We start from the raw sequence: 25159 nt of genomic DNA on the forward strand, positions 1-25159 counted from the left end.
GTCGCCGCCCCCCAAATGTTAGCGCCCTAGACGACCGCCTAGGTCGCCTAATGGGTTGCGCCCACCCTGCACAGGCATCAACAATTTTCTTCAACTGGGTCGCCAGAAAAAAAAGTTCGAAAACCACTGTCTTAGGGTATGACTGTACTGCAATTAGACACCCATGGCTGGCCTGTGCCAGCTGACTCGAGCTCACGGGGCTCAGGCTAAGGCTGTTTAATTACAGTGTAGGTGTTTGGGCTTGGGCTACAGCCCAAGCTCTGGGACCCTCCCACCTCTCAGGGGCCTACACCCCGGGCTCCAGCCTGAGCCTGAATGGCTACACCTCAGTTAAACAGCCCCTTAGCCCAAGCCCCACAAGCCTACGTCGCATGGCATGGGCCAGCCGTGGGTGTCTAACTGCAGTGTAGACATACCTTAAGGGTCTAACCAATATGTTGCCGAGTTCCACAATTGACAGTCAGATACAGCATGAATGTATGAAAGTTAGAAACCATGTATGATGATCATGAAAGACACTGTAGCATTCCTCGTTGTGTGTTCTAATCTCATAGCCGTGATTAAGATTGTAGTCAAGAAGTAACTCAACCCTTGCTATAAACTCTATAGACTCTAGCTATAAACCCAACTCTAGCTATAAACACAAAACAAGAATGCTTTCATGACTTCATAGAAACACCTGGTGCCTTGAAGTAGCTAGCGGAATGTGGTAAGCTTTTAGTGCTTTTTGAAAATCAATTCAAAACATCTTCTATAATAGACTAGGCTGAAATCAGTGAGGATATTGAACATCATCTGGTCACAGAGCTCTGCTTGCACCTTTCATCTGGGTTACATCTATGGGACAGTTGGAATGGGGTTTTCAAAGGACCCTAACAGAATTTCAATGGGAGTTGGGCACCTAACTAGAGTTGACTGGAGAAACTTTGACAGAAGTCTATTTCATCATAATATGGAATTCTATCAAAATCAAAACTCTTGGCAAAATTAGGTCAGTTTTACCTGAATTTTGTTTTGGAAGAAAAGCAAGAAGAAAAGTTCTGACAATGTCAAAACATACTGTTTTTATGTTTTCAGAATGAAACATTTTGATTTTTCATTTTGAAACAATATTTCAAATGTTTTGCATTATGTTATATTATACTATGATTTTTTAAATTTTGTATTATATTAAAGTGGAACCAAAATATTTTGATCAACCTGAGATTTTTTTTTTTTTACATTTCTTTTATGGGAAATTTCAAAATTTTCAGTTTATGTTGCAATTTGGAACAAAGTCAGATTTCAAATCAAAATTCTCATCCTCTGCACAGCTCTACACCTAACTCTTTTTTATGTTCTTCTGAAAATCCAAGTCTTGGAGAAGACTTATCCCAGGGGTATAATTTTGTAGCTGCTTCCAATGAAGGATTCCAACTGACTAGAGTGGCTACATTATCAGTGTAGCTGCAAATATGCTGTATCAGAGGAACTATACATTGTAGTGATAAAGCATTGATTTAGAAAGTACTAATACACAGCTTTTCCTTTCCTTAAACAGAATAAATACCTGCATGATTTTCAGTTTGGGGAACATAAAATACAAATGATAACTCTGTAGACTGTAAGTTCTTTAGGGCAGGGACTGTCTTGAAAGTTTTCTCATCTGTTACTAAGAACAGTGTTTGCTCTTACAAATAATGATGCATCTGTTTTTTCCTCTCATATTGAGATTTTCTTTTTCTCCCTCTCTCATTGTACAGATGATGGTAAAACTCTGATTTTCTTTAATTATGACTACAAAGGGGATTTTCAAACTGTTACTTTTGAAGGCCTTGAAATAAAGAAAATATTCTACGGAAGTTTCCATAAGGTTAGTTATACTAACAGAAAGATGCATTTTAAGCATACAGAACAAAGGTTTTGGAGTTCCCTTTTTCACATTTTGAGGTTTTCTTGTATACATTCCCCTTTTGTCAATGATTTCTTGTATTTTACAGCGTACAGGTCATCTACCAAACGCTGTTAAGAGAACAATTTGGCAATAATAGGTTCATATATGTAAAGGATTTGTTTTATTGGTGTTGCTGGTAATATCAAGCATGGTCTCATTCTTCATTATATCTATTCACTTTTGTTTCTACCTATGTTTTAGAATTGGTTGAAAAGTGATTTAGACAATAAATGGCTTTTCATTTGAAAACTGGAAAGTTTCACGGAAAAAGGAAAAATGCAGTTTTTTAAATTTTCTGCAAAAAACAATTGGCCGTTTTTGACCAATTCTATATATCTATAGTAAAGATGCACAATGGTAATCCTTCCATAGTGATTATATATCTCATGGCACTTCCACAAGAATAGCGGTAGTTACCTTGGTGTTCTGGCTAAGTTCTAATAGTTACCATTTTCCTAAAAGTCTGTAAATGAAGACACCCCTAACACATTAAGATGGGATTGTACTGCACATACGAGTAAAGAAATCCCTTTAATTATTCACTTTTATTCCTGGGGCTCAAATCTTTTATTAGGAAAAAAGCACTGTCTATCTCAGCTGATTCTCCTGGCCTATTGATGTTTGAAAGGCACAAGGGACCCGGTTCGTGGGTGCCTTGCAATCATTTTGTTCCAGCGAGGCCTGAGCAAAGTGGCCACAAAGTTGTTTTGTGGCTACTGCCCCTCTCTCCCAGATGATACTCACAGCACAGAGAGTTTTCCCCACTGCTCTGCACACCTCTTCCCACAAAAAAAGCTCCTGGCACAGACGGTGCCTCAAGGTGTGTGTGTGTGCAAGGTGCAGGATGGGTTGTGACTGGAGCAGTCCTGTGTGCTGGGTATTGCCCAGCTGCCTCAAGGCCTATTAGTGTTGGACATCAGGGTGAAAGTTAGCGCAGCTCTCGGGGCAGTGAGGGGAGGCTTGTGCTGCTACTCCCTGGGCTTTCCTGTTCTGTGAATCAATAGGGGATTTTGATCTTTGAATGTAAAACTTTCTCACTGATTTTATTTGACAATTTTGTCCAAATTATTTAGTAAATTTTGCTGCTATTTTTGGTAGTCCAGTTGTCTTTTGTAAATCTGCAAAACATTTTGGGTGAAAGACAGTCCTATGTGTCAGGCTCAGAAAAGGTCTGCACACAACTAAGTAGCACAAAAATCAAGGGCTCAGTGGGACTTAGATGGTGAATAATCCTTGTATGGGCCCTTTGCACAGGGGTGAGGAGATGGCAACTTGCTCACAGATATTCCATAGGCAGAAAAAGAGGCTTAATTCATTGAATGGATTATCTGTTATGCATTATTTGCTCAGCTCCACTAGCTAATATAACATCAACTCGTTTTTAAAAATGCTCACTGTGTCTGGTAACCCAAATTCCTTGGTCTCCTCTCTGTGTATTTGAATATCTTTACTTTTGCCTAGTTACATGTTGTTATCAGCAAGACTACAGCCAAAATTATTATTGACTGCAAGCAAGTGAGTGAGAAGACAATTAATGCAGCAGGGAATATTACTTCTGATGGGATAGAAGTGCTAGGAAGAATGGTCAGATCCCGAGGACAAAGGGACAACTCTGCACCAGTAAGTGAAACAAAGGCAATGTTTAAACCATAAGAGAATTCTTAAGGCTGAGCACGCAATATCCACAAATTTGTGTTTTTAGCGGAAACAGGATGAGCTCAACTACGATACAACAGAGTTACAATGTTATAGAAATTCTGTGAAAACCTGTTATTAACAGCAATCTAGGCAAAACCATTTTGATTAATGAGCTCCACAACTAGATTTTTCGCTCACGCTTAGAAATGAGTCCCCCTGTGCAAGGTACTGTACAGGAAGGGATGGTTGTTGCCCCAAATAACGCTCATTACACAAGTTAATAATATGCATAGCTTGTGGGTCCTAAATCATTAAACTTGATTATCAGTGATCATTCTGAGCTTCCCTGTGTGTATAATCCCTTGTGGCCCTTTAACATTTGCCTGGCCTTAGGCTTGCTTCCCATTGATTTTATATAAATGCTTTGGTTTTACACAGACTGTCTCCACGGGCGCCTCTCCCAGCATTCCTAGCTTCTTTAAAAATAGTCAACATTCAAGTATTTAAAAATATAAATGATCTTCCAGAGCCTGAAGAAGTAGATTGGGTCCTTCCCTCCACTCACTTCCCCCTTCCCTTGTGGTGCCTGCCCCCACGCAGAGCTCAGGGCCGGCTCCAGGCACCAGCGCAGCAAGCAGGTGCTTGGGGCGGCCAAGAGGAAGGGGCGGCACGTCCGGCTCTTCGGCGGCAATTCGGCGGTGAGTTCCTTGGTCCCTCTCAGAGGGAAGGGCCTGCTGCCAAAGTGCCGCCGAAGAAGAAAGCAGCGCAGTGGAGCTGCTGCTGAAGTGCCGCCGATCGCGGCGTTTTTTTTTTTTTTTTCACTGCCGCTTGGGGCGGCAAAAACCCTGGAGCTGGCTCTGGCAGAGCTGAGCAGCTACCAGAGCCCTGAGCAATCTCCCATTGTCTCTGCTGCTGTCCAGGGGGAAGGGATGGGTCCCTGCCGATGTCAGGTGGAAGAGTACAAGCATTCCTTTGCTCCATTATGAAGAATATTCTCAGGTGCCACATAGGCAGGACTGTGAAGGTGCTACTGGGGATTACCTGTCACCAGACCCCCTGCTCAGGGATCTTGCTTTTCCAAACCCAGTAATCAATCTCCTTATCCCACAAAATAGCTCACAGAATCCAGACTGCTGACATCGTCAGGGTTCCTGAGGCAGTAAAGATTCCCCCACCAACACAGCCACTACCACTCTGGAGTCATCGTAACCCAAGTTTCGGAAAGTGCAATTGGGGTCTGCAGGATCTCAGGGTTGGGGGTAGTTCTGCCCCCTGGAGGTGTTACTGCTTCATCTCTCAGCCCAGGTGGCTGGGCAGGAGGGGTCCATTTGGGGCTTTGTGCTTAGAGGCGGAGCGGGTGGGTAGCTCCACTCCATGCTGACATAAAATTGTGAAATTCTCCAATCAGACACAAGTATAGAATCAAAATTTCCAACTACTAAGAACAGAACAAGTTCTACGAGGTATTTAATCCAAAGGCAGGCAAGTCTGACGTTTAGCTAGCTTCCCGGTTCTGGGCCTGATCCTCAGCTGGTGTAAATCAGCATAGCTGCCTTGGTGCCAATGGAACTCCACTGATTTACGCTGGCTGAGGATCTGGCCCTCTGTGTCTGACTCCCACTAGGTCTTGCTCCATGCCAGCCTTAACATATATGCAGAGTCCTTGGATGTTTTCAATTAATAATTATTGATACTAATACTTGTTCATTAAGGGTAACAGTAGGGATCCCAGATGCTGAATGTTCTTGGTTGTTAAGTTCTTATCCCAATTTAAATTGAGCAGATGTTTACATATATTTTTAATCTGCTTTTCTCCATTGCAAATTATTTTTTAAATGACCTGGGGAGGGATCCATTTTTAAATAATTGATTTATATCTAAGTTTTATCCTTATCTGTCCAAATCTTCTAAAATGGACATTCCCTTTGGGTGAGGTTCTGGCCCTATTGAATCAATATAAGTTTTACTATTGACTTCAGTAGTGCCAGGATTTCATCATGTCTTCTATGGTTGGATTTCGTTGTTGGAGGGGAAAGTTTGTGGGACGTGGAAGTATTTCAACTTATCAGCTGTATAGTCAACGCAGCGCATTCTCTTTGAACTGTCTCAACCTTAAACCCAAGGCTTGGTTTGAATGGGACTGAGGTTCATATTTAAAATGTATCACTTTTGATTGTATTTAAAAACGTAGTCCAGTCAAAAATATATTTACTCAAAGAATAGATTTCTGTAGGGGGAAAAGGTCTTTAGGCCTCAGGCTTATGGATAATGATGACTGAATATCCTGCCTCTAAAGACAATTAAACAGAACAACTTTTGTGGCCACATTCCAGTAGTAACAGACAAAGGCAAACTCAAAAAAGTTTGGAATTAAAGAGGTCTTTGTAAGGGGAAAGGGAAAGAAATGGTGGCTTTTGTTGGAATCTAGAAATCTATAAAAGATAAGTCATTCAACCAGCAACCCACTCACTGAAAAATTTAGTTGTGTTCATATGGAAAATATGGCAACTTATATAAGACTGTAATCATGCAGTTCAAGACATAATTCCTTTTCTTATTAATATTATCTAATCGGTCCCTAATATGTGTTTTTATATGTGTATATATGCCCCTGTAGACAACAGCAAGAAAATGTCCAGTCACCAGTCTTTAAAGGTCCAGGTCTGACCCTCTTATTGATGTTGAGTAGCAGTTATCTAAGCAGTCCCATTAAGAGAGGAAGGTTGGCCTTGTGGTTAAAGGCACATTGGACTGGGGACTCAGAAAACTCTGACTTTGGGCAAATCACTTAGCTCTAGATCAAGGGTATTTAGATACCTCAGTCCCATTTCAGTTTAAATCAGTGGGAGTTGGGCACCTAAATACCTTTGAAAATCTGAGCCTTAGAGCGTGTTTTCATTACCGGGGAGCTTGATGCTGCTGCTAAATCGACATCAGAGCACTCTCTGGTCGACTCCGGTACTCCAGAGATGTGGTCTCCTCATCTCAAAAAAGATATACTGGCACTAGAAAAGGTTCAGAGAAGGGCAACTAAAATAATTAGGTTTCAGGGTAGCAGCCGTGTTAGTCTGTATCCTCAAAAAGAACAGGAGTACTTGTGGCACCTTAGAGACTAACAAGTTTGTTAGTCTCTAAGGTGCCACAAGTACTCCTGTTCTTTTTAAAATAATTAGGGGTTTGGAGAGGGTCTCATATGAGGAGAGATTAAAGAGGTTAGGACTTTTCAGCTTGGAAAAGAGGAGACTAAGGGGGGATATGATAGAGGTATATAAAATTATGAGTGATGTGGAGAAAGTAGATACGGAAAAGTTATTTACTTATTCCCATAATACAAGAACTGGGGATCACCAAATGAAATTAATAGGCAGCAGGTTTAAAACAAATAAAAGAAAGTTCTTCTTCACACAGCGCACAATCATCTTGTGGAACTCCTTACCTGAGGAGGTTGTGAAGGCTAGGACTATAACAGCGTTTAAAAGAGAACTGGATAAATTCATGGAGGTTAAGTCCATTAATGGCTATTAGCCATGATGGGTAAGGAATGGTGTCCCTAGACTCTGTTTGTCAGAAGGTGGAGATGGATGGCAGGAGAGAGATCACTTGATCATTACCTGTTAGGTTCACTCCCTCTGGGGCACCTGGCATTGGCCACTGTCGGTAGACAGGATACTGCGCGAGATGGACCTTTGGTCTGACCCAGTATGGCCATTCTTATGTTCTTATGTCCATCTCGCCGAGAAGATTAAGGTAAGTCGACAGGAGAGCATCTCCCATCGACGCAGCACGGTGATGACATCACAGTAAATCAACCTAAGCTACGTTAACTCCAGCTACGTTATTCACGTAGCTGGAGTAGCATAACTTGGGTTGACTTACCCCGGTAGTGAAGACAAGCCCTTCATCTTGCTCTGCCTCAGTTCCTCAGTGTAAAATGGGGATAATAATATTTCCCCACATCACAAGAGTATTGTGAGGAGAAACTCTCAAATGTTTCTATGGCAATGCATGCTAGGTAAGTGCCGAGTAATGTTCAAGCCCCTCCTTCTGTGAAGGAACTAGGTCTTATGAATATAGGGTAGAATTCTCAGGAGTGTCAAATTGATTTAAGAGCACAAGTTCCATTGATAGCCAATGGAACTTATGCGCCTAAGTCACGTCAGCACTTTTCAAATTTCCACCCATAATGAATTAATAATACTTTTGTTTTCCTTTGCCAATAAGAGGAAAATGGTGGCACTAATTCAAGAAAATCTAGCATCAGGAAGGCTAAACTGACCCTGGAAGATTTTGAGCCAAATCCTAAAAAATAGCAAATTATTAAACACTCTGGAGCTCTGACCATTAAAATAAGCAACACATTCAAATGTTAGCATTACTGAAGTAGAGCCAAGATTAATTTACTGTAAATGTTACAGATATAGTAACAGTACAGTAACTACTGTAGTAAAACCTTGTGCATGTGTAACCCACACTCCTCCTGGGGGTGGTGTTCTGTCCCGTCTAGTGGCACTGACACCACTTAGGGTACATCTACACTACAGCGGGGAATCGATTTAAGATACGCAAATTCAGCTACGTGAATAGCGTAGCTGAATTCATCATATTGCAGCCGACTTACCCCGTTGTGAGGACGGCGGCAAAATCGACTTCTGCGGCTTTTTGTCGGCGGCGCTTACTACCACCTCCGCTGGTGGAGTTAGAGCGCCGATTCGGGGATCGATTGTCGCGTCCCAACGGGACGCGATAAATCGATCCCCGAGAGGTCGATTTCTACCCGCCGATTCAGGCGGGTAGTATAGACCAGACCTTAGAGAGAGAGAAAGAGATTAATGAGTCTTCTCTACAGCCTTAGCTAACAGCCAGTTGACTTTTAGCTCATGCAGTAGAGGCTCATACACTAAGCTCCAGAGATCCCCAGTTCGATCCCACCCGCTGATGACCGGGTTCTGTCGGTCTTACATATGAACAATGGGAATGTCTGGTTACAGCTGTGGATAAATTGGTTTTGCAAAAGATTTCGGGATTTCAAAATTTGGTTTAATTCTAAATTGGAACAAAAATTGAAAATTTTGAAATTCTCCACAAAGGAAATTCCAAAACACGTGAGTTTCAGGTTGATCAAAACATTTTGTATCAGCAAAATCTAAATGTTTTGTTCTAATTTCATCTTTTAAAAATATATTGTATAATACACAATATAAAATTTAAAAAATTCAAAACAAAAAATCAAAACTTTTTATTCTGAAAATGTCAAAACATCTTGTCAGAACTTTCCCCCCTTTTTTCCTTAGATAAAATTCCAGTGAAATTGACTCAATTTTTAAGCATTTTGATAGAAGTGCATATTTCTACAGAATATGATTTTATTGAAGTTTTTGTGACCAGCTCTTTGTATAGTATTCTGGAGCTTTGTAAGCTGTCATATAATTGAGCCCTCCAGTGGGACCAGGGCCGGCGCAACCCATTAGGCAACCTAGGCGGTCGCCTAGGACGCTACATTTGGGGGGCGGTGACCGCAGCGGCATTTCGGCAGTGGGACCTTCCGCCGCCTAGGGCGACAGAAAAGCTGGCAGCGTTCCTGAGTGGGGCTGAATGAACTGGACTGTTCATTTAGGCCCTAGCCTGTTGTTTGTTCACCTAACACTCTGCAACTGCTATATGCTATGTATTTTCTGTATTTACTCTGTGTGTCAATGTATATGGATTGTAAAAAGATAATTGCAACAGGGTTATCTGATCTAAACAAGATAATTGCAATAGGCTGCAATCCTTCACTGAGTTCAGCACAGGCAGACTCTTTTGTCTGCATGGCTCTGCTTGCAGGATCGGAGCTTCAGGAAGCTAAAATGCTATGAAAGCAGAGAGCTATGAATAAATGTTTAACAACAGCAAAGAAAGCTTTCTTAAGTAATTTAGCTTGAATCAGAAGAATCAACCCACATACATAACATTTTAAAATCAGAATACTGACTCATTCAGTATTTAAATGAATACAATAAAGCAATTCAGATAACTGTTTCTATTTATTCCTTATTTTACAAGAAAATATTTTATCACTGTGGATCTATGGATTGTTTAATCTGGAGAAAATGAAAGTATGTGTATGCATATGTAGCGGAGAGTGTATAATATGTGATCTATAAGAAGTGGAGTGTGTGTGTGTATGAATCTAATATTACACACACACACCCACACACACTTTCTCTTCATTTTAGTACCCTTAGGTATGATTTAGTTTTAAGTAAATCTTTCCATTCACAAAGAAATCATAGTTTGACCCAATCTCCGTATTGGCACTGAAACAATGTCAGTGGAACCTTTAAATAATGTATCTGATTGAAATTAATATGGTAGCAGTAGCACAAGATTTCTGCTACATATAAAAGTATTTCAATTTTAAAACTTAGGTCCTGGTCCATCGAATGCTTACACACACTTACATTTACTGAAGTGAGTACTTTTGTTGAAGTCCATGAGGCTGTTCATGTAAATGTCTGCTAAGACCCATGCACATGAGCTACCAGCCATGTGAGATCAGTACGACTGGTCAGGTGAGCAAAGCCACCCATATGAGCAAATGCCCACAGAACTGGCCCCTTATGGAGTAGTGAAAGGAACAGTCAATTTTAGACCATTGTATGTAGACAAGGATTGCAATTTTTATGAACAATATTATTTGTCAGTCTGTACGCTGATTCATTATTGGTGACACAGTGTGAAGTTTCTGAACTCCATTCTTGTGCCATCGGGACCCTTTTTGTTTTCCACTACTGTATGATCACACAAGGAAAGAAAATTTAAAAAAGCAGGATTTGTTGGTGAGAAGAAATAGAATCATCTTCAGGAGGAACCTTTCTGAGACCTATCTTTGCATTTAATGGAGGGTTTTCATTCTGTTTCTACAGTTCATTTACTTTCTGTTATATATTTTTCCGGTATCTTTGTCATTTTACACAGTTGATGACTTCTGTATTAAATCAGCATTTTCTGTACCATTTTAAAATGTATTGTAGTGAGAAGAGCCACCCTGGCAAACTCCTTCATTTAGGCTATATCCTCGTGTGCAAGCCCATTTAAGATTGCCTCTTCCCGACTTAGCTAGAGGGGTGAGGTGTTTGATTGGGCTGGCAGGGGAATGGCCAGCCACTGGGGTTCTGGTTGGAGGGCAGGGTGTTCTCTGTTACCAGGTTCCCATTTCTTTTTCCTGTCTCCCCACCCAGAACACTGTAGTGTGGGGCTTGGGCTGGGGAAAGTGGAGCAGAGTTCCACCTCTTTTAGCCCCCATTAGCCAATTCGGGGAGGTAAGGAAGCCAAATGGCTCCACCAAACCCACCCCCTCGTGTGTTAAGCACTCCTAGACACACATCAGCCATTCTTGATTCTGAAAGCAGCCCCAGCCCTTTTGCTGTATAGATGGGGTAGCCATCAGAGCTGGGTTTCGCAGCTCCCACTGGCCGCGGTTCGCCTTCCAGGCCAATGGGGGCTGTGGGAAGTGGCACGTGCTGAGGGATGTGCTGGCTGCCACTTCCCGCAGCCCCCATTGGCCTGGAATGTCGAACCAGGGCCAGTGGGAGCTGAGATCAGCCGAACCTGCGGACGCTGCAGGTAAACTAACTGTCCTGGCCTGCCACCTGATTTCCCTGATGGGCTGTGTGCCAAAGGTTGCCGATCCCTGGTATAACCTAATCATTTTAGTGGGGCAGGAAGGAATTTTCCCCTCTGAGTGTGTTTGGCAAGATGTCTGGTGTTGTCTTTTGTTGTTTTTGCTTTCCTCATGGTATTCAAAGCCCTGGTAGCTGGGAATAATAAGGATTGAAAAGAGTTAATTAAAAAAATTAAATAAAACTGGAAGTGGTAATGAATGTCACTAAATAGTGTCACAACTTGTGGTGGGTGTCCAGTGCAAGTAAAAGGTTTCAGGGGAACAGGTTCCAGAGAAAATCTGAGCACAGGACCTGTGAGGCAAGAGGAAGTGTTTATTTTTCACAGACAGAGCTCCCCCTTGATTGTAGCCTCATTCCTCCTTGAGTGGGGAGGGTGGTGGGATGCAGGAAGGGGCTGAATTGGGAATTCAGTAGAAGGGGTGGACATGATCCCATTCAAGCCCATACTGGTCCCAGTTAAAGCCTGGTATTTTGGACAGGGTGGTCAACCCCATGCCCCTCCCCCCATCTTTATATTAAAGTTGGCATATTTGTGACCTGCTGCTTTAAATCTATTCACGTGTCTCTGTCATCAGTCTCCTGCGTGCCCTGATCAGTGGCCCCCCTTTGCAATGGCTCCCCTTTTCATTGAACTTCTAATGGACACGTTGCACTTTATTCCTTTTTTCAAACAGTTCCAGTTACAGATGTTTGACATGGTTTGTACCACCTCCTGGGCCAATAGAGACAAATGCTGTGAACTTCCTGCCTTGGTAAGAATCCCTTTTTTTTTTTCTTTTTTTAAACTACCATTTTACTTTTTTTTTTCTTACATCAAAACCAAATACTTTTGCAATTTTCCTCATGAAATCAATAGGTGGGATTTTCAAAAGGACTGAATTGTCTTTGGAACAAGAGTCCCATTGAAAGTTAATGGGTCTTATGCTCCTAAATTATTTAGGAGCTTTTGAATTTTCCCTTCAATATTTGTTGTCTTGATCTATAAATTCTCAGCTGTTGAATTTATATTTTGAATACAGACTTACTATTTTGCTCTCTCCTCAGAGAGATGAGGAAAGTTGCCCATCTCTTCCTCATTCTTGCTCCTGTTCCGAATTTAGCAAAGGACCACTCGGACCTCCTGGACCACCGGTAAGGTTTTATTCATGTTTGTACTCAGATGTACCAGATACTCCACTCTTCAGTCTTATTTCCTGGGAGAAAGGGATATGATACATGTTGTACTATTTTAGCTATTACAATTAAATTACAGCTGGCAGAGAGATGCATATTCACTCCACTTAGCTAGTGAAGACCTCATGCAGTAGCTTTAAAAAACTAACCCTTTTAGTGAACCAAATTCTTGTCGCATAATCCAACCGCAAGGCGGTAAGATGGACTGTATTTGTTCTGTTTGTACAGCAGTTAGCAGAGTGCGGTCCTGTCCATGACTAGGGGTCCTAGGCACTACGGTAATACAAATAATATGTCAATTTCTAGAAACTTTGGTTTCTGTCTCTAGAGTCAAGAGACATGCTATGCAAATGCCACCTGCTTGCCATTTTTTTTTAAACCACCATAGTGTTATTTGAATGCTTTCTAGTACACACGTTTAAATACACCTTGGAATCTAGCTTTCTGAAACACTTGATCAGTAACAATATGCATATGAATTAAAGGTCAGATTGTTCCTGGCCCTCCGGGGGAAGCAGAGAGTGTGAGGCAGGGAGATGAAAGAAGCCTTTTCCCACCTTGCATGGCCTGCATTAGAGCTAAACACTTTTACGGTCTCTTGGTTTGGAGGAACTTAGGGACTGTTCCTCTTGTGGTTCCTCTTGTCCACAGGGACACAAAAGGGGTATATGGCCCTCCCTCCTTCCACATCATCTCAGATGAGGCTGGATGCACTTCTAAAAGATGGTGCAACTTACAGTCTGCCTTGTATCAAGCAGATCAGAGAGAGCTGGTGGTACAATGTCTCCCTAAACTTTGCAGTGCTCTTACTCAGGCCAGTGGCTAAATGCTACAATTTGGTCTCAGCTGACTGATTTTTAGCAGTTTAAAAACTGTAATTCTTGTTTGCAGTGATGTGATTTTTTTTTACCAGTGTCCCTAACAATTTTACACAACAGTTGGATGTGCTTTTTCTTTTAAACCTGCAATGTAAACCTGTATGATTAGCTTCTTAAGATTGTCACTAAGTTTACATAGAGATTTTTCATGTAAATTGAGGACCTCAGGTTTGGAATTCATGAATACATTTATGCAAACACAGAGAGATATAGATGGTATCTAGTCACATCGTAAAGGGACAGAGAAAAAGGAGAAGGGGGAAGAGCTGTTGTGATAAAGTAAAAAACGTTGACTCATGAAGGAAAATATTTTTCTGAAAAGCCTTGAGTGCACAAATCAGACTAGACACTGGACAGACCTAACTTCCACTTTAGACACATGCACAGCAGATCCAAGCCGACACTTATCCTGGCAGCATCTTGGGGGTTAATCTTTTTAGAAGAATGAACTGTGCTTGAACATGTTTTCTGTGTCTGGGTAGCCAGAGTTCATTTCAAGTGGATACAAGAATCCAGTCAAAATTCTAATTATTTTAAGGACAATATGATTTTTATCTTGTAGTCCTTCAGTGGTGTCAATGGGAGTGATATGTGTGAAAGGACTGCAGGAATAGCCCCTAAGGGCTGTAATTATCTGACACTACTGCAGGCTTTTTTAAGAAACACCTTTCACCTGATGGGATTTTTGCATTCAAGTGGAATCAATTCAAGCTAGGATTCTAGGATCAAATTAATCCCTGCCCGTGACTCCATGGTTGAATATGGCCCTTGAACTTTACAGAAACATGCTTCTTTTCAACATTGGTAGGCACTTTTCTTCCACTGTTGTTTTTTACTTGTACAAATTATGCCTCTTATGATGGCCAGTGAATCAAAATTGTATTGCCACATGTATTTTTAGAGTATACCAGGCCAATGACATAGTACAGGATAAGTCCTGGGTAAATTTTCTTTCCTTTTAATAATCCAGTGTTTTAGAATAACTCTGATGTTTAGTGCTTTATATAAAATCATCCATTTTAAATTACTCTATTTTATTGTCATTAATTTAGTCTATTTTATTTTGTACTGTGTATCATTTTCTTTCCCATATGTCTTATGTATAATATTTTAAGCTGCTTATGGCAGTGGTATCTACATTTTTAATAACCAGTAACCCAGGCATTTTGCACCTTGTGAGGGAAATAAATTTTAGCTTGGCATTTAAAAATGTTACCGTGTGAGTCCCCTCAATTATCACAATGGTACCAAGAGAGGAAAATTTGGAGGCAGACACTCCCTTAGAACCATAAGTAAGAGCAGAATTTTGTTGACATTCTCTTACAATAGGCTAGGAAAACATCATGATCCGTTCCTTTGAGCTATATGCTATTGAAGTTTGCTTTGAATTAATTGGTGAACTAGAAAATAGTCCATGTTAGCCTCACATACCTGCTTTCTGTACTCAAAAGAAAGGAAGGATGCTTGCCTATGCTGAAATCTCTCAAGCGTGGTGTATGCCAAACAGCTGTGTATGGATAGATATTTCAGAAATTCTGTTTCAGTGGAGGTGTGTAGTGAATACACTTGTCTTGCTCTCTCTTCTCTAGCAGAAAAATCACTTGAAAATAAAGAGATGGATAAGTAATTTTGAGTAGAGACATTAAGTCCCAGTCCTGCAGCTGCTTCATGTGCAAAAATTTATTTGGAGTCAGTGGGAGGTTTGGATGTGGAAGACTTGTAGAATCAGGCCCTAATTGGTTGTAAGGGAATGTTCTCAATTCCACTTCAAGTCTGTAAATGACTGTGTTATGAGGAAGAAAGAATAGCAGCCTTCCAGGTCTGAAGGAAATTCCCAAACCAAGTCATAGGGAATCTTGTGCTCTGGAACGGGACCATCTGGCACTGAAAAGCACCAGGTCAAGATTTCAAAAGGGAAAACTGCAGCACACTCTGGTAGTGGGACTGCTTCTTTGACACCAAAATCCTAGTTGGTACTGCCAGATCTGGCACCCTCTACTTCAACGACCCGAGTTATGAAAATGACTCCATCAACTATGGTTCACTACTCCACTCTGAAAAACCTTCTACTACTCCCAGAACTGGAGTCATCTCTCCACTCCAGACTGCAATGCCCAGCCCCAGAACTTCAGTCGATACTATTTCGTTATGATACCCATCCTCATCCACAAGTAGGGGTCAAGCCAGACTGTCTCTGTTACCATCAAAAAGTAGAGGTAGGTCACCACCGCTTCCTCTAGTCTAAAGGACTTGCCATCCCAAACCAGTCACGTTTCATCTGGGGTTGTGGAATTTGGATGGATGTCACAGTTAGAGAGGGCCTGTTTGTCTGATGTCCGGGACATCCTGAGCAGCAATAGGAAGGATTCTGCCAGCAAATGTTATAAAGCAAAGTGGAAAATTTATGTTTTGGTGTAACCAACCAGGAATTTCCCCTTTAAAAGCTAAGATCCCAGACATACTGAAGTACCTCTTCTCCTTAAAATTCTCAGGGTTATCTGTCAGCTTCCTCAGAGTACACCTGTTGGCAAGGAGCCCATTTCTTCCCCCTGCAGATGCCTACTCTGTATTCTCCCAGCCAGCCACTGCCCACTTCCTGAAGGGTTTGATTTGTGTCTTCCCTCTTGTGGCAACATTGGTATTACCCTGGGGACTGCACCTTTTTTAATCCCCCTCACCAAGACCCTGGAATCCTGTTCCCTGCTACATATTTCTATGACGGGAGCATTTCTGGTTTTATCATGTCAGACAGAAGAGTCAGGGAGATGGGGTGCTCCTGGCTGACTTCCCCTACAGAGTGTTCCACCAGGTTAAGGTGAGTTCATCCTGAGTTCATCCCTACGGTAATATCAGACTTTCACATCAGCCAAACTATCCATCTCTTTCTGTTTTTCCCTAAACCCCACTTTGGCAGAAAAGAGGTGGCATGGCATTCACTGGACATGTCTAGGGCTCTTGCTTTCTACCTTCATGGAATGAAACCTTTCCAAATGTCCTCTAGACTCATCTCGTCCACTGAACATATATGTGACAGACATGGGAATTTCCTGCAATATTCTTGAAAAAAACATATTGAATCAAGTTTAAGTATCTTTGGAGTCCATTGTATTAAATGCATAGTTTATTTACTATTGTGCGCTAGGATTGTATGTAACCTCTCTGTAGGGGAGAGATGTGGCGTGAACTTCAAAGGATTGTATTGAACAATGTGCCAGACAAGAATGAACTTTTAGGATAAACAGGGCCAAGTGGTTTGCCTGGGGAATCTCTATGGCAGGGGTTCTCAAACTGGGGGTCGTGACCCTTAGGGGGTCGCAAGATTATTACATGGGGGGGTCACGAGCTGTCAGCCTCCACCCCCAAACCCCACTTCTCCTCCAGCATTTATAATAGTGTTAAATATAAAAAAGTGTTTTTAATTTATAAGGGGGGGAGTGTCACACTCAGAGGCTTGCTGTGTGAAAGGGGTCACCAGTACAAAAGTATGAGAACCACTTCTCTATGGGGAGGCAAATGCAAATTTCCCACTTCTAGTTATGCAAAAACCTTCTGAAACTCTGCTCTGAGGGGAGGAGCATTGTCTTTTGATTACCTATTCCCAGAATCTGAAGTTCAAGGGCCCAAGCTATATACAGTAATGGAAAGACTGAATTATTCATGATGGTTATGGTTCTGAATCTGAGACAGTTATGAACTTGTAACCACTGGGAAGACCCAGTGGTGGTTTTCGAAGGACTGACATCTACCAGAGCCCGAGATTGGAGTTGGGGTGATCTCTGGTAAGCTTTTTAGTCTGCATGTAGGTTCTTTTATGGATTTTAATATGTTTTCTCTGCAACGTTTTCACCTTAAGAATAAATGTGCTTGCTTATAAAGAGCTGTGTGGTAATCTGTGACTGCTGGTAATGACAGCTGTTTATAGTCTTCAAAGAGAAAGCAAAGCACAGAAGTTGCTGGCTTGCTGGGGATATCAAAGTGTAGGCAGAGAACTGTGCAGCCTGGAAAAACCCTGATCAGGAGCAGGAGAGAGAGAGGTCTCTGCCCAAGAGAGGTTATGGTGGAGGAGCCAGGAGCCTAGAGTGGGTGCCCTCGGTGGACAGTGGAGAAGGAAGACAGGTGCAGATGCCCTGAATTGTGACAGTGTGAAAGGCGAGGCCATCTTCTCCCAGAGACAGTCAAAATGGATTCCAGGATGCATCCTACTTTGCTATGAGATGAACAATATCTCGCTTGAGGATGGCGTAAGAACTCATTCAACTAGAGTTCAGGCCAGGGGCAGCAAGTTATATGGGCCTGTGGTGCCTGGGCTCCAGCAAATTCAGGGCCCAGGGGGCCCAAGTCCACTAATGTTCAGGGCCGGGTCTCTCCCCCAGTCCCACCTGACACCCCCGCACGCCTCCCCTGAGCGGCCCTAGTGGCCCTGGGCAGCAGACGGCTGTCCCCTGAAGCTCGGTGCTGCGCTCCCTTGCCGGCTGCTGCTACAACCGGCTACAAGGGAGTGGCACCGGGGGCAGGCTGAGGTGGCCGCTGTGCCTGTGGAGGGAGGAGGGGAAGAGGCACATGGCAGCCCCCCTTACCCCCCAGCAGGCGACTCCGAATTGACTCTGAGGCGAGGGACTTATCCTTGCTGGACATCCTGAGCAGCAACTTGGGGGGGCTTGGGTGAGTGTCGTGCTGGGAGGGCAAGGGAGGGGCCCTCCTCCCCCAGAGCTTGCTGCTGTCAGGAGGGAGAGGGCTGGGGGGAGTCCTCCTCTCTGGCCCCAAGCCCCGGGGCAGCCTGCTTGTTGAAACCGAAGCTCCTCATCTCTGGCCCAGCCCCACGCCCCTCACCCCCTCCCGCACCCCAACCCTTTGTCCCAGCCCAGAGCCCGCACCCAGCACCCAAACCCCCTCCCAGAGCCCTCACCCCTTCCGCACCCAAACTCTGTCCCAGAGCCTGCACCCCAACCCCCTCCTGCACCCAAACTCCCTCCCAGAGTCCACACCCACACCCCCTCCCACATCCAGGACCCCAGACGCCCTCCTGCACCATAAACCCCTGTCCCAGCCCACAGCCTGCACCCCTCCTGCACTCCAAATCTCCTCCCGCACCCAAACTCCCTCCCAGAGCCTTAGGCAGGTGTGTGTGTGTGGGAGCTTGGACCCATTCTGGGCACCACCAAAAATTATACAAACCTGCCGCCCCTGTTTCAGGCAGCTTTGGTAGCTTCCCTTAGAGACGTTCCTATTGCTGCTCCACCGGTGTCAGTAGCTTGGAATTCTGCTCACGTTTTTGCTGAAAGCTATGCACTGATGCAAGCAGCTGCTTCTGGAGCCTCTCTGGGCAGGTTAGCTCTGCAGTCTGTTGTATCATAGTATTCCAGTCCCTCTCTTCCTGATACAGACACTGTTTGTGAGTCACCTGAAGTGCACTATATAGAGGGACAATTGCTTGAGGAAGAAGGAGGAGTTACCTTATAGTAACTTGAGTTCTTCAAGATGTAGTGTTCCTATGTGTAGTGTACTATCCACCCTCCTTCCCCACTGCCTGGTTTCCCCTTACTGGGAACCAGTGATTGAGAAGGGAGCCCTCTTTTTTTCCTCAGTACAGAGCACAAGCAGAGTGGTAGCACATGCTTGGACCACACGGACACTGCTAGGGAAAAATCTCCAGTTGTGAGCGCATGAAACATATGTGCAACCTGAAGGGCACTATACATAGGGACAACACATCACAAAGAACACAAGTTACTACATGGTGGGTAACCCCTCTGTATGGTTCTTAGTATTTGATGGGTTCTTTATTGCTGTTTGCTGGTGATCAAGATGCTGCCTGTTGTAGGTAGCATTATGTTTCTTTGACTATTTCTGATATTTTATATCATAGCACTCAAATGTGGAAAAAATGGGCACTATATAAGTTAATAAAATAGAACATTGTGAAACAGCGAATTGTTGTTATACACTAAAGAGCTAAGAAAATACAAATAAGACGGTGTATGATAAAGCTTTAATGCTCTCATTGATTAAGTACATTTTCTTTTTTGGTATTGGATGCTTGTCTCCTCAGGTTGTACATAACTTTAAAAAACACACACACCTTTCCATAGAATCATAGATGATAGGCTGGAAAAGACCTCCTGGAGCATCTAATCCAAACAATTTTGCCTGGAGCACGATTTTAATTTACTTTTTGTTTCTCCTGATGTATAATCTGTTCTTAAATACTTCTAGTGATCTCTCTCAATTTTTCCAGAGGCAAATTATTTATTTAATCATCTGTTGAAGTTGGGCCCCTAACCACTTAGTACATAAAGAAGAAAAAACTTAAGACATGCAGGAAAAAAGAGTCTTAATTTTAGTAAAGATCTCATTTGTGCAAGCTTTAAAACCCTCAAGTCATAACTGTGCAAACTTGAAGAACTCACCGGAAGCCTTTTTTTTTATATTAATATTTCACAGGGGATAACAGATCTCACTCAAACAAAAAAGTATATCCTGTCGCAATGGAAAAAAGAATTCCATTGTCTTGTTTTAATTTAGACAGCACTCAACTGTGTTTTGAAGTTTAATTTCCTATGTATATGAATTAAATTAGTGTCCTAGGAAAAAGGCACCTGGATAATCAGGAAAGTGAAAATACAAGTAAATCTGATAAATTTTTATCAATTATTTCAGTATGATGAAAAATGTTTCCCATGACATTCTTTGTATGAATTTAACTTTGATTAGAAGGGTATCTGTTGTTAATATTACATAGAAAATATACGGATATCTAGGATCACAAAAACCTAATCTTCCAATAAAATTATTTGCTCTTCTTAACCATAATAGATAATACAGTTCAGTAGCAGTTATTTTGGGTGTAGCTACCAAGCAAAGTATAAGAATAATCTAACTGCACTGGACTCATATCATCCTAAGCTTTGGCTAGCTATGAGGTATATATATTTCTTGTCAGCCCGTCGGGTAGGATATGCGAATCTCTGGAAGAAGTTAGCGGCCTAAATAAAAAACAACACAAAACTATTATTAATCTCTAATGAGCTAACTAAGAATCAGAAATTCACATGTGCTAGCTGTCTGGTTCAGCATTGCTTCAGGGAAATAAAGAAGAGAAACTTCCTGTCTCATCATGTGAATTTTTCTTTTTAGAGCCAAGATTTTTTTTTTTACGTGCAACAAGTTTCAAAGATCAGCTTCAAAAAAGGACTTTTAAAATGTTTTCATACTTATCCACAACCATTTATGATGAAAAGCTTTAGAAAGTATGTAATTTATAGGCAGCACATGTAGTGATGCCTTTAATTCAGGTTACCTGACACTTTCCATGTTTACAGTTGCTTGTAATTTTGCCAGACTAACCATTTGGACTGAAATTTTCCATGCCAGGTGAAATCCATACTGGGATACTGCATATAGTTCTGGTGCCTACATTGTAAAAGATGTTGAAAAATTGGAGATGGTGCAGAAAAGAGCCTGAAAAATATTTGAGGGTTGGAGAAAATGCCTTGCAATGAGATGCCAAAGAGCTCAATCTGTTTAGTTTATTAAAAAGAGGATTGAGAGCAGGAGCATAAACGTTTTTGTTCTCCTCAAAAAAAAAAAAAAAAAAAAAAAAAAAAAAAAAAAAGGCCAGCCAATTGCAGTTCGGTGTCCCATGGAAGTTGGTGCTCAGAGTGACAGCTGTGCTCATCCTCCCTAGAACTGGTTGTGACTGAGAGATGACTTGATTACAGTGTATAATATTTCCATGGAGAGAAAACGCTGGCTACTAAAGGGATCTTTAATCTAGCGGAGAAAGTCATAACAAGTACCAATGGCCTTAAAGCAGAAGCCAGACAAATTCAAATTAGAAATTAGGAACAATTTTTTATCTGTGAGGGTGATTGTTCAAATAGTCAATCTACCAAAAGATGTGCTGGATTCTTCTACTCTTGATGTCTTCTTATCAAGAGTGGATGCCTTTCTGGAAGATATGCTTTAGTCTCAAACACAAGTGCTTGGGCTCAAAACAGGGATAACTGAGTGACATTTTTATGGCCTGTGTTACACAAGAGATCAATGTAGATCCCATGGTCCCATCTGGCCACAAAATCTATCAATTGTGTCTGCTTCAGGCTGTTTTTTTTTTTTTTAAAGTTTTATCAAAAAATTTTCATCTGTTCTCAGAATGAGGCTAGGGGAAAAGCATGTTGTTTTAACTATGTTTAAAAAAAATTCTCACAGTTGTTTCATTGAGAGGTTCTAGCGTTTCCATGCTTTAGAGAAAGGACTTGAAATTGGATAAGGGTGTTGCCCTGCTGTCAGGGATATGCCTTTTGCTGTCCCTGTGAAAATTCACCCAAATTTGACCTAATTATGAGCCTCTGAAAATCTCAGTTCACACAAGCTCTTTAGAATTTTTAGAATTTCAGTGAGATTCTCTGAAGATTCCATCTGGACTGAGTATGCCCCATCCCCAGGCTTCAGGGGCTGACCAGGATTAGCCATGCAATTGCTCCTTCTGGAAGCCACTGTGGCACTGGGTACAGGAACTGAGAGCAGAGACTCTCTCTCCTGTGCTTTCAATGTCTTAGTGGCTGGTGCCTAAACAGCATGGAGGAGAAGGCAGCCTGATGGAAAGGCAGGTTGTGAGGTGCCAGCCTGGTTAGAGAGGGGGACAGCAGGCAAGTAGCTGGACAAGATTGGGATGAGGAGCCAGGGAGGGGGTGGAAGGGCGGGGACTGGGATGTGGATCTGATGAAGAAGTGGAACTGGGGAGACTTGGAGCAAAGGAGGATGGGGATAGGAAAATAGTACCCCTCTACCCTGATATAATGCGACCCGATATAACATGAATTTGGATATAACACGGTAAAGCAGTGCTCCGGAGGGGCGGGGCTGCGCACTCCGGCGGATCAAAGCAAGTTTGATATAACGTGGTTTCGCCTATACTGCGGTAAGATTTTTTGGCTCCCTGAGGACAGCGTTATATCGGGGTAGAGGTGTATGTGATCATGTAATTAAAGACATTTGTGGTGTATACACACAAGGAAGTTAAAGTAAAGTTGCACGAACAGCTTGAATTCTGGCATTTCTTAATCTGCGTGCTTGATTTTGCAACCTTAACATACCTGTAATATAATTTTTATATGTAATGATACATATATTGACTTTGTGTATCAAAGAACATTGATTTCTTGCCCCTCAAAGTAAATATTAGAATGGCTTGGTTCAGAACCAATATCTTCTTAGTAGTCCCATTTGCTATATTGTTTTATTAGCTATTTGATATTTTGTAGCACCTCCCCACACCCTGGGGAGGAACGATGTCTAATTGTACTAGAACAGGGGTCGGCAATCTTTCAGATCTGGTGTGCCGAGTCTTCATTTATTCACTCTAATTTAAGGTTCCACGTGCCAGTAATACATTTTAACGTTTTTAGAAGGTTTCTTTCTATAAGTCTATAATATATAACTAAACAATTGTTGTATGTAAAATAAATAAGGTTTTAAAATGCTTAAGAAGCTTCATTTAAAATTAAATTAAAATGCAGAGCCCCCCGGACCGGTGGCCAGGACATGGACAGTGTGAGTGCCATTGAAAATCAGCTTGTGTGCTGCTTTCGGCACACGTGCCATAGATCGCCTACCTCTGTACTAGATTCTTTACAAACACAGAGATAGGCCCGGCCCTGAAATGCTCACACTCTAAGAAGATAAACATTATCCCAAGGGTGGGGTAGAGGGAGACAATCAGTGAATATTTTATTAAAAGTATATAAAAACTTAAAAATAAACATTTCATTAAAATCATCCAAGAGGGCAAGACACATCTTGCATGTATATCAGAAACGTATTCGAGGCAGTCATCCTTAGAAATGCACAATTCCAGTGTCCCATACGATACTGTTAACAAAAGAAGGTTTAGGCTGCAGTTGGTTAACGAATGATTAAAAGATTCAGGCATCAGTGAAGAAAGTAAAAAAGGAGAAATGGAGAGCGAGAAATTGGATGGCTCTGAAATTAAACCATAGCAAACACAATGGGTCTCATAACAAAAATTTTATTAGAGTCATTGGAAAGTCAGTCTTTAACAGTGTGATGATATTGGAAAGAGCAGATGTAGAGAACATTTTAACAATAAGAAAAAAAGCTTACCTGTGTATCCAGCCGGGTCACTGCCTGCAGCAATATTTTGATGCTAGTGCATTATAGGCTAGTGCATTGGTATGGGTTTAAGTACTTTCCTGAGCTCAAGTCCATCCCTACATAGGACTGTTATTTAGCATATGGTTAAGCCCCAGTGAATTCGTAGGACTTAAGCACACACCTAGGTAGTTCCCTGAGTAGGGTTGCTTTCCTGAATTGGGGCCTACAAGAATAGAATAATCTATATGAGTCAGGAATAAGAAAGAAGTGTTTGTTTTTTGTAGGATTTACTTTTCTGCTAATACTAATCATGTACTTTACAGGGTGGTCCGGGTGTCAGAGGCCCAAAGGGTCATCGTGGTGATCAAGGTCCAAAGGTAATCTGCCACCACTATGCAGTTGTAACATGCACCCTTTTTTTGGCTTTTGTCTGTTTGTGTCTAAATCTAGATATTTTTTTCTCAAATGAGCTTAAATCTAGATTGTGATGTTCCTGAAGAAAGGGGTAGCCAAATGCCATTGATGTTTGTTGGAAATCCTGGATCATACTGGCTACACATCATGTTTGTTTCTGGGTGAGGGGCAGTAAAATGCATAGTGCTGCTGCTGTCAGCAGGGCCGGCTTTAGGGCGATTCCCCCAATTCCCGGGAATCGGGCCCCGTGCCTAAGAGGGCCTCACAGCATCCGGAAGAGGGGCCCCACACCCTCCGCCGAAGCGCCGCCGGAAACAGCGGCAACCGATTGGGCTGCTGCCAAATTGCTGCCGCTATCTTCGGCGGCAGCTCAATCGCTGCCGCTGTCTTCGGCGGCATTTCGGCGGCAGCTCTTTTGAATCGGGCCCCACACGTCCTAAAGCCGGCCCTGGCTGTCAGCATATATCTGTGGCTTTTTGCATGCCTAAAGGAATAAGACCTTTGTAAATAGGAGCCTTATTGTCCTGTCAGCATGTTAACTCATATTTTAGGTGCTGTTGAATCTATTGGTATTTAATTCTGCACACAGACGCTCCCTTCTTATGTACAGTAGGAGTTAAACTTATGGCCTTTATGTTTTCCCTATTGGTGTCATAGGGCCTAGATGGACCTCGTGGTGAAGCTGGTGCTCCAGGACCCCAAGGGCATCCAGGACCCCAAGGGCCAAGTGGACTTTCTATTCAAGGGCTTCCAGTAAGTCCTAAATGAACTGTGGTCTTAATTTTGTCACAGGAGTTAGCCAGAACCCATACATTAGGCTGTACCAAAAGGTTAGATAAAACTAGAGCTAGGACTGAGCTGCAACGTTTTAAGCTGCCTTTATTCAATGTTTATCAATTTAAATTTTTCACAGTTGCAGGAAATTGTCCGAGGGCCAGACAATGGTGAGGTCAGACAATCATCATCATCATCTGACAGTCATCTAATCCAGATCTGAACTTCACCAAAGTCTGAGGTGTCTGGATCATGGACTTGGGTTTAACCTGTGATAGGAATAGGAGCCAGCTCCAACATTCAGATATGTATTTGGATCTGGAGTTCACTAAACCTCAAGAGAGTTTGCACCATGGGTTTTTGGGTCAGACCCAAATCTAGATAAAAGTTTTAAAAAATGCTGTGAGCTAGAGTGTGTGGCAGGAACACTTAAAACATACAGAGGGTCCTGTGGCACCTTTAAGACTAACAGAAGTATTGGGAGCAATACCTTTAGTCTTAAAGGTGCCACAGGACCCTCTGTTGCTTTTTACAGATTCAGACTAACACGGCTACCCCTCTGATACTTAAAA

At 42.3% G+C, this 25159-nt stretch overlaps 1 protein-coding gene across 1 annotated transcript in view; it reads left to right on the forward strand.

The window, feature by feature from the left end:
• COL14A1 (collagen type XIV alpha 1 chain) overlaps positions 1-25159 on the forward strand; it is a 165157-nt gene that overhangs the window by 102842 nt on the left and 37156 nt on the right. The window contains 6 exon segments of the mRNA XM_024108240.3: positions 1743-1852; positions 3395-3553; positions 11910-11987; positions 12280-12366; positions 23723-23776; positions 24471-24566. Coding sequence (XP_023964008.2) covers positions 1743-1852; positions 3395-3553; positions 11910-11987; positions 12280-12366; positions 23723-23776; positions 24471-24566 — 584 coding nt within the window.

This window comes from Chrysemys picta, chromosome 2 (assembly GCF_011386835.1).
Source record: "Chrysemys picta bellii isolate R12L10 chromosome 2, ASM1138683v2, whole genome shotgun sequence".
Taxonomy (NCBI): domain Eukaryota; kingdom Metazoa; phylum Chordata; order Testudines; family Emydidae; genus Chrysemys; species Chrysemys picta.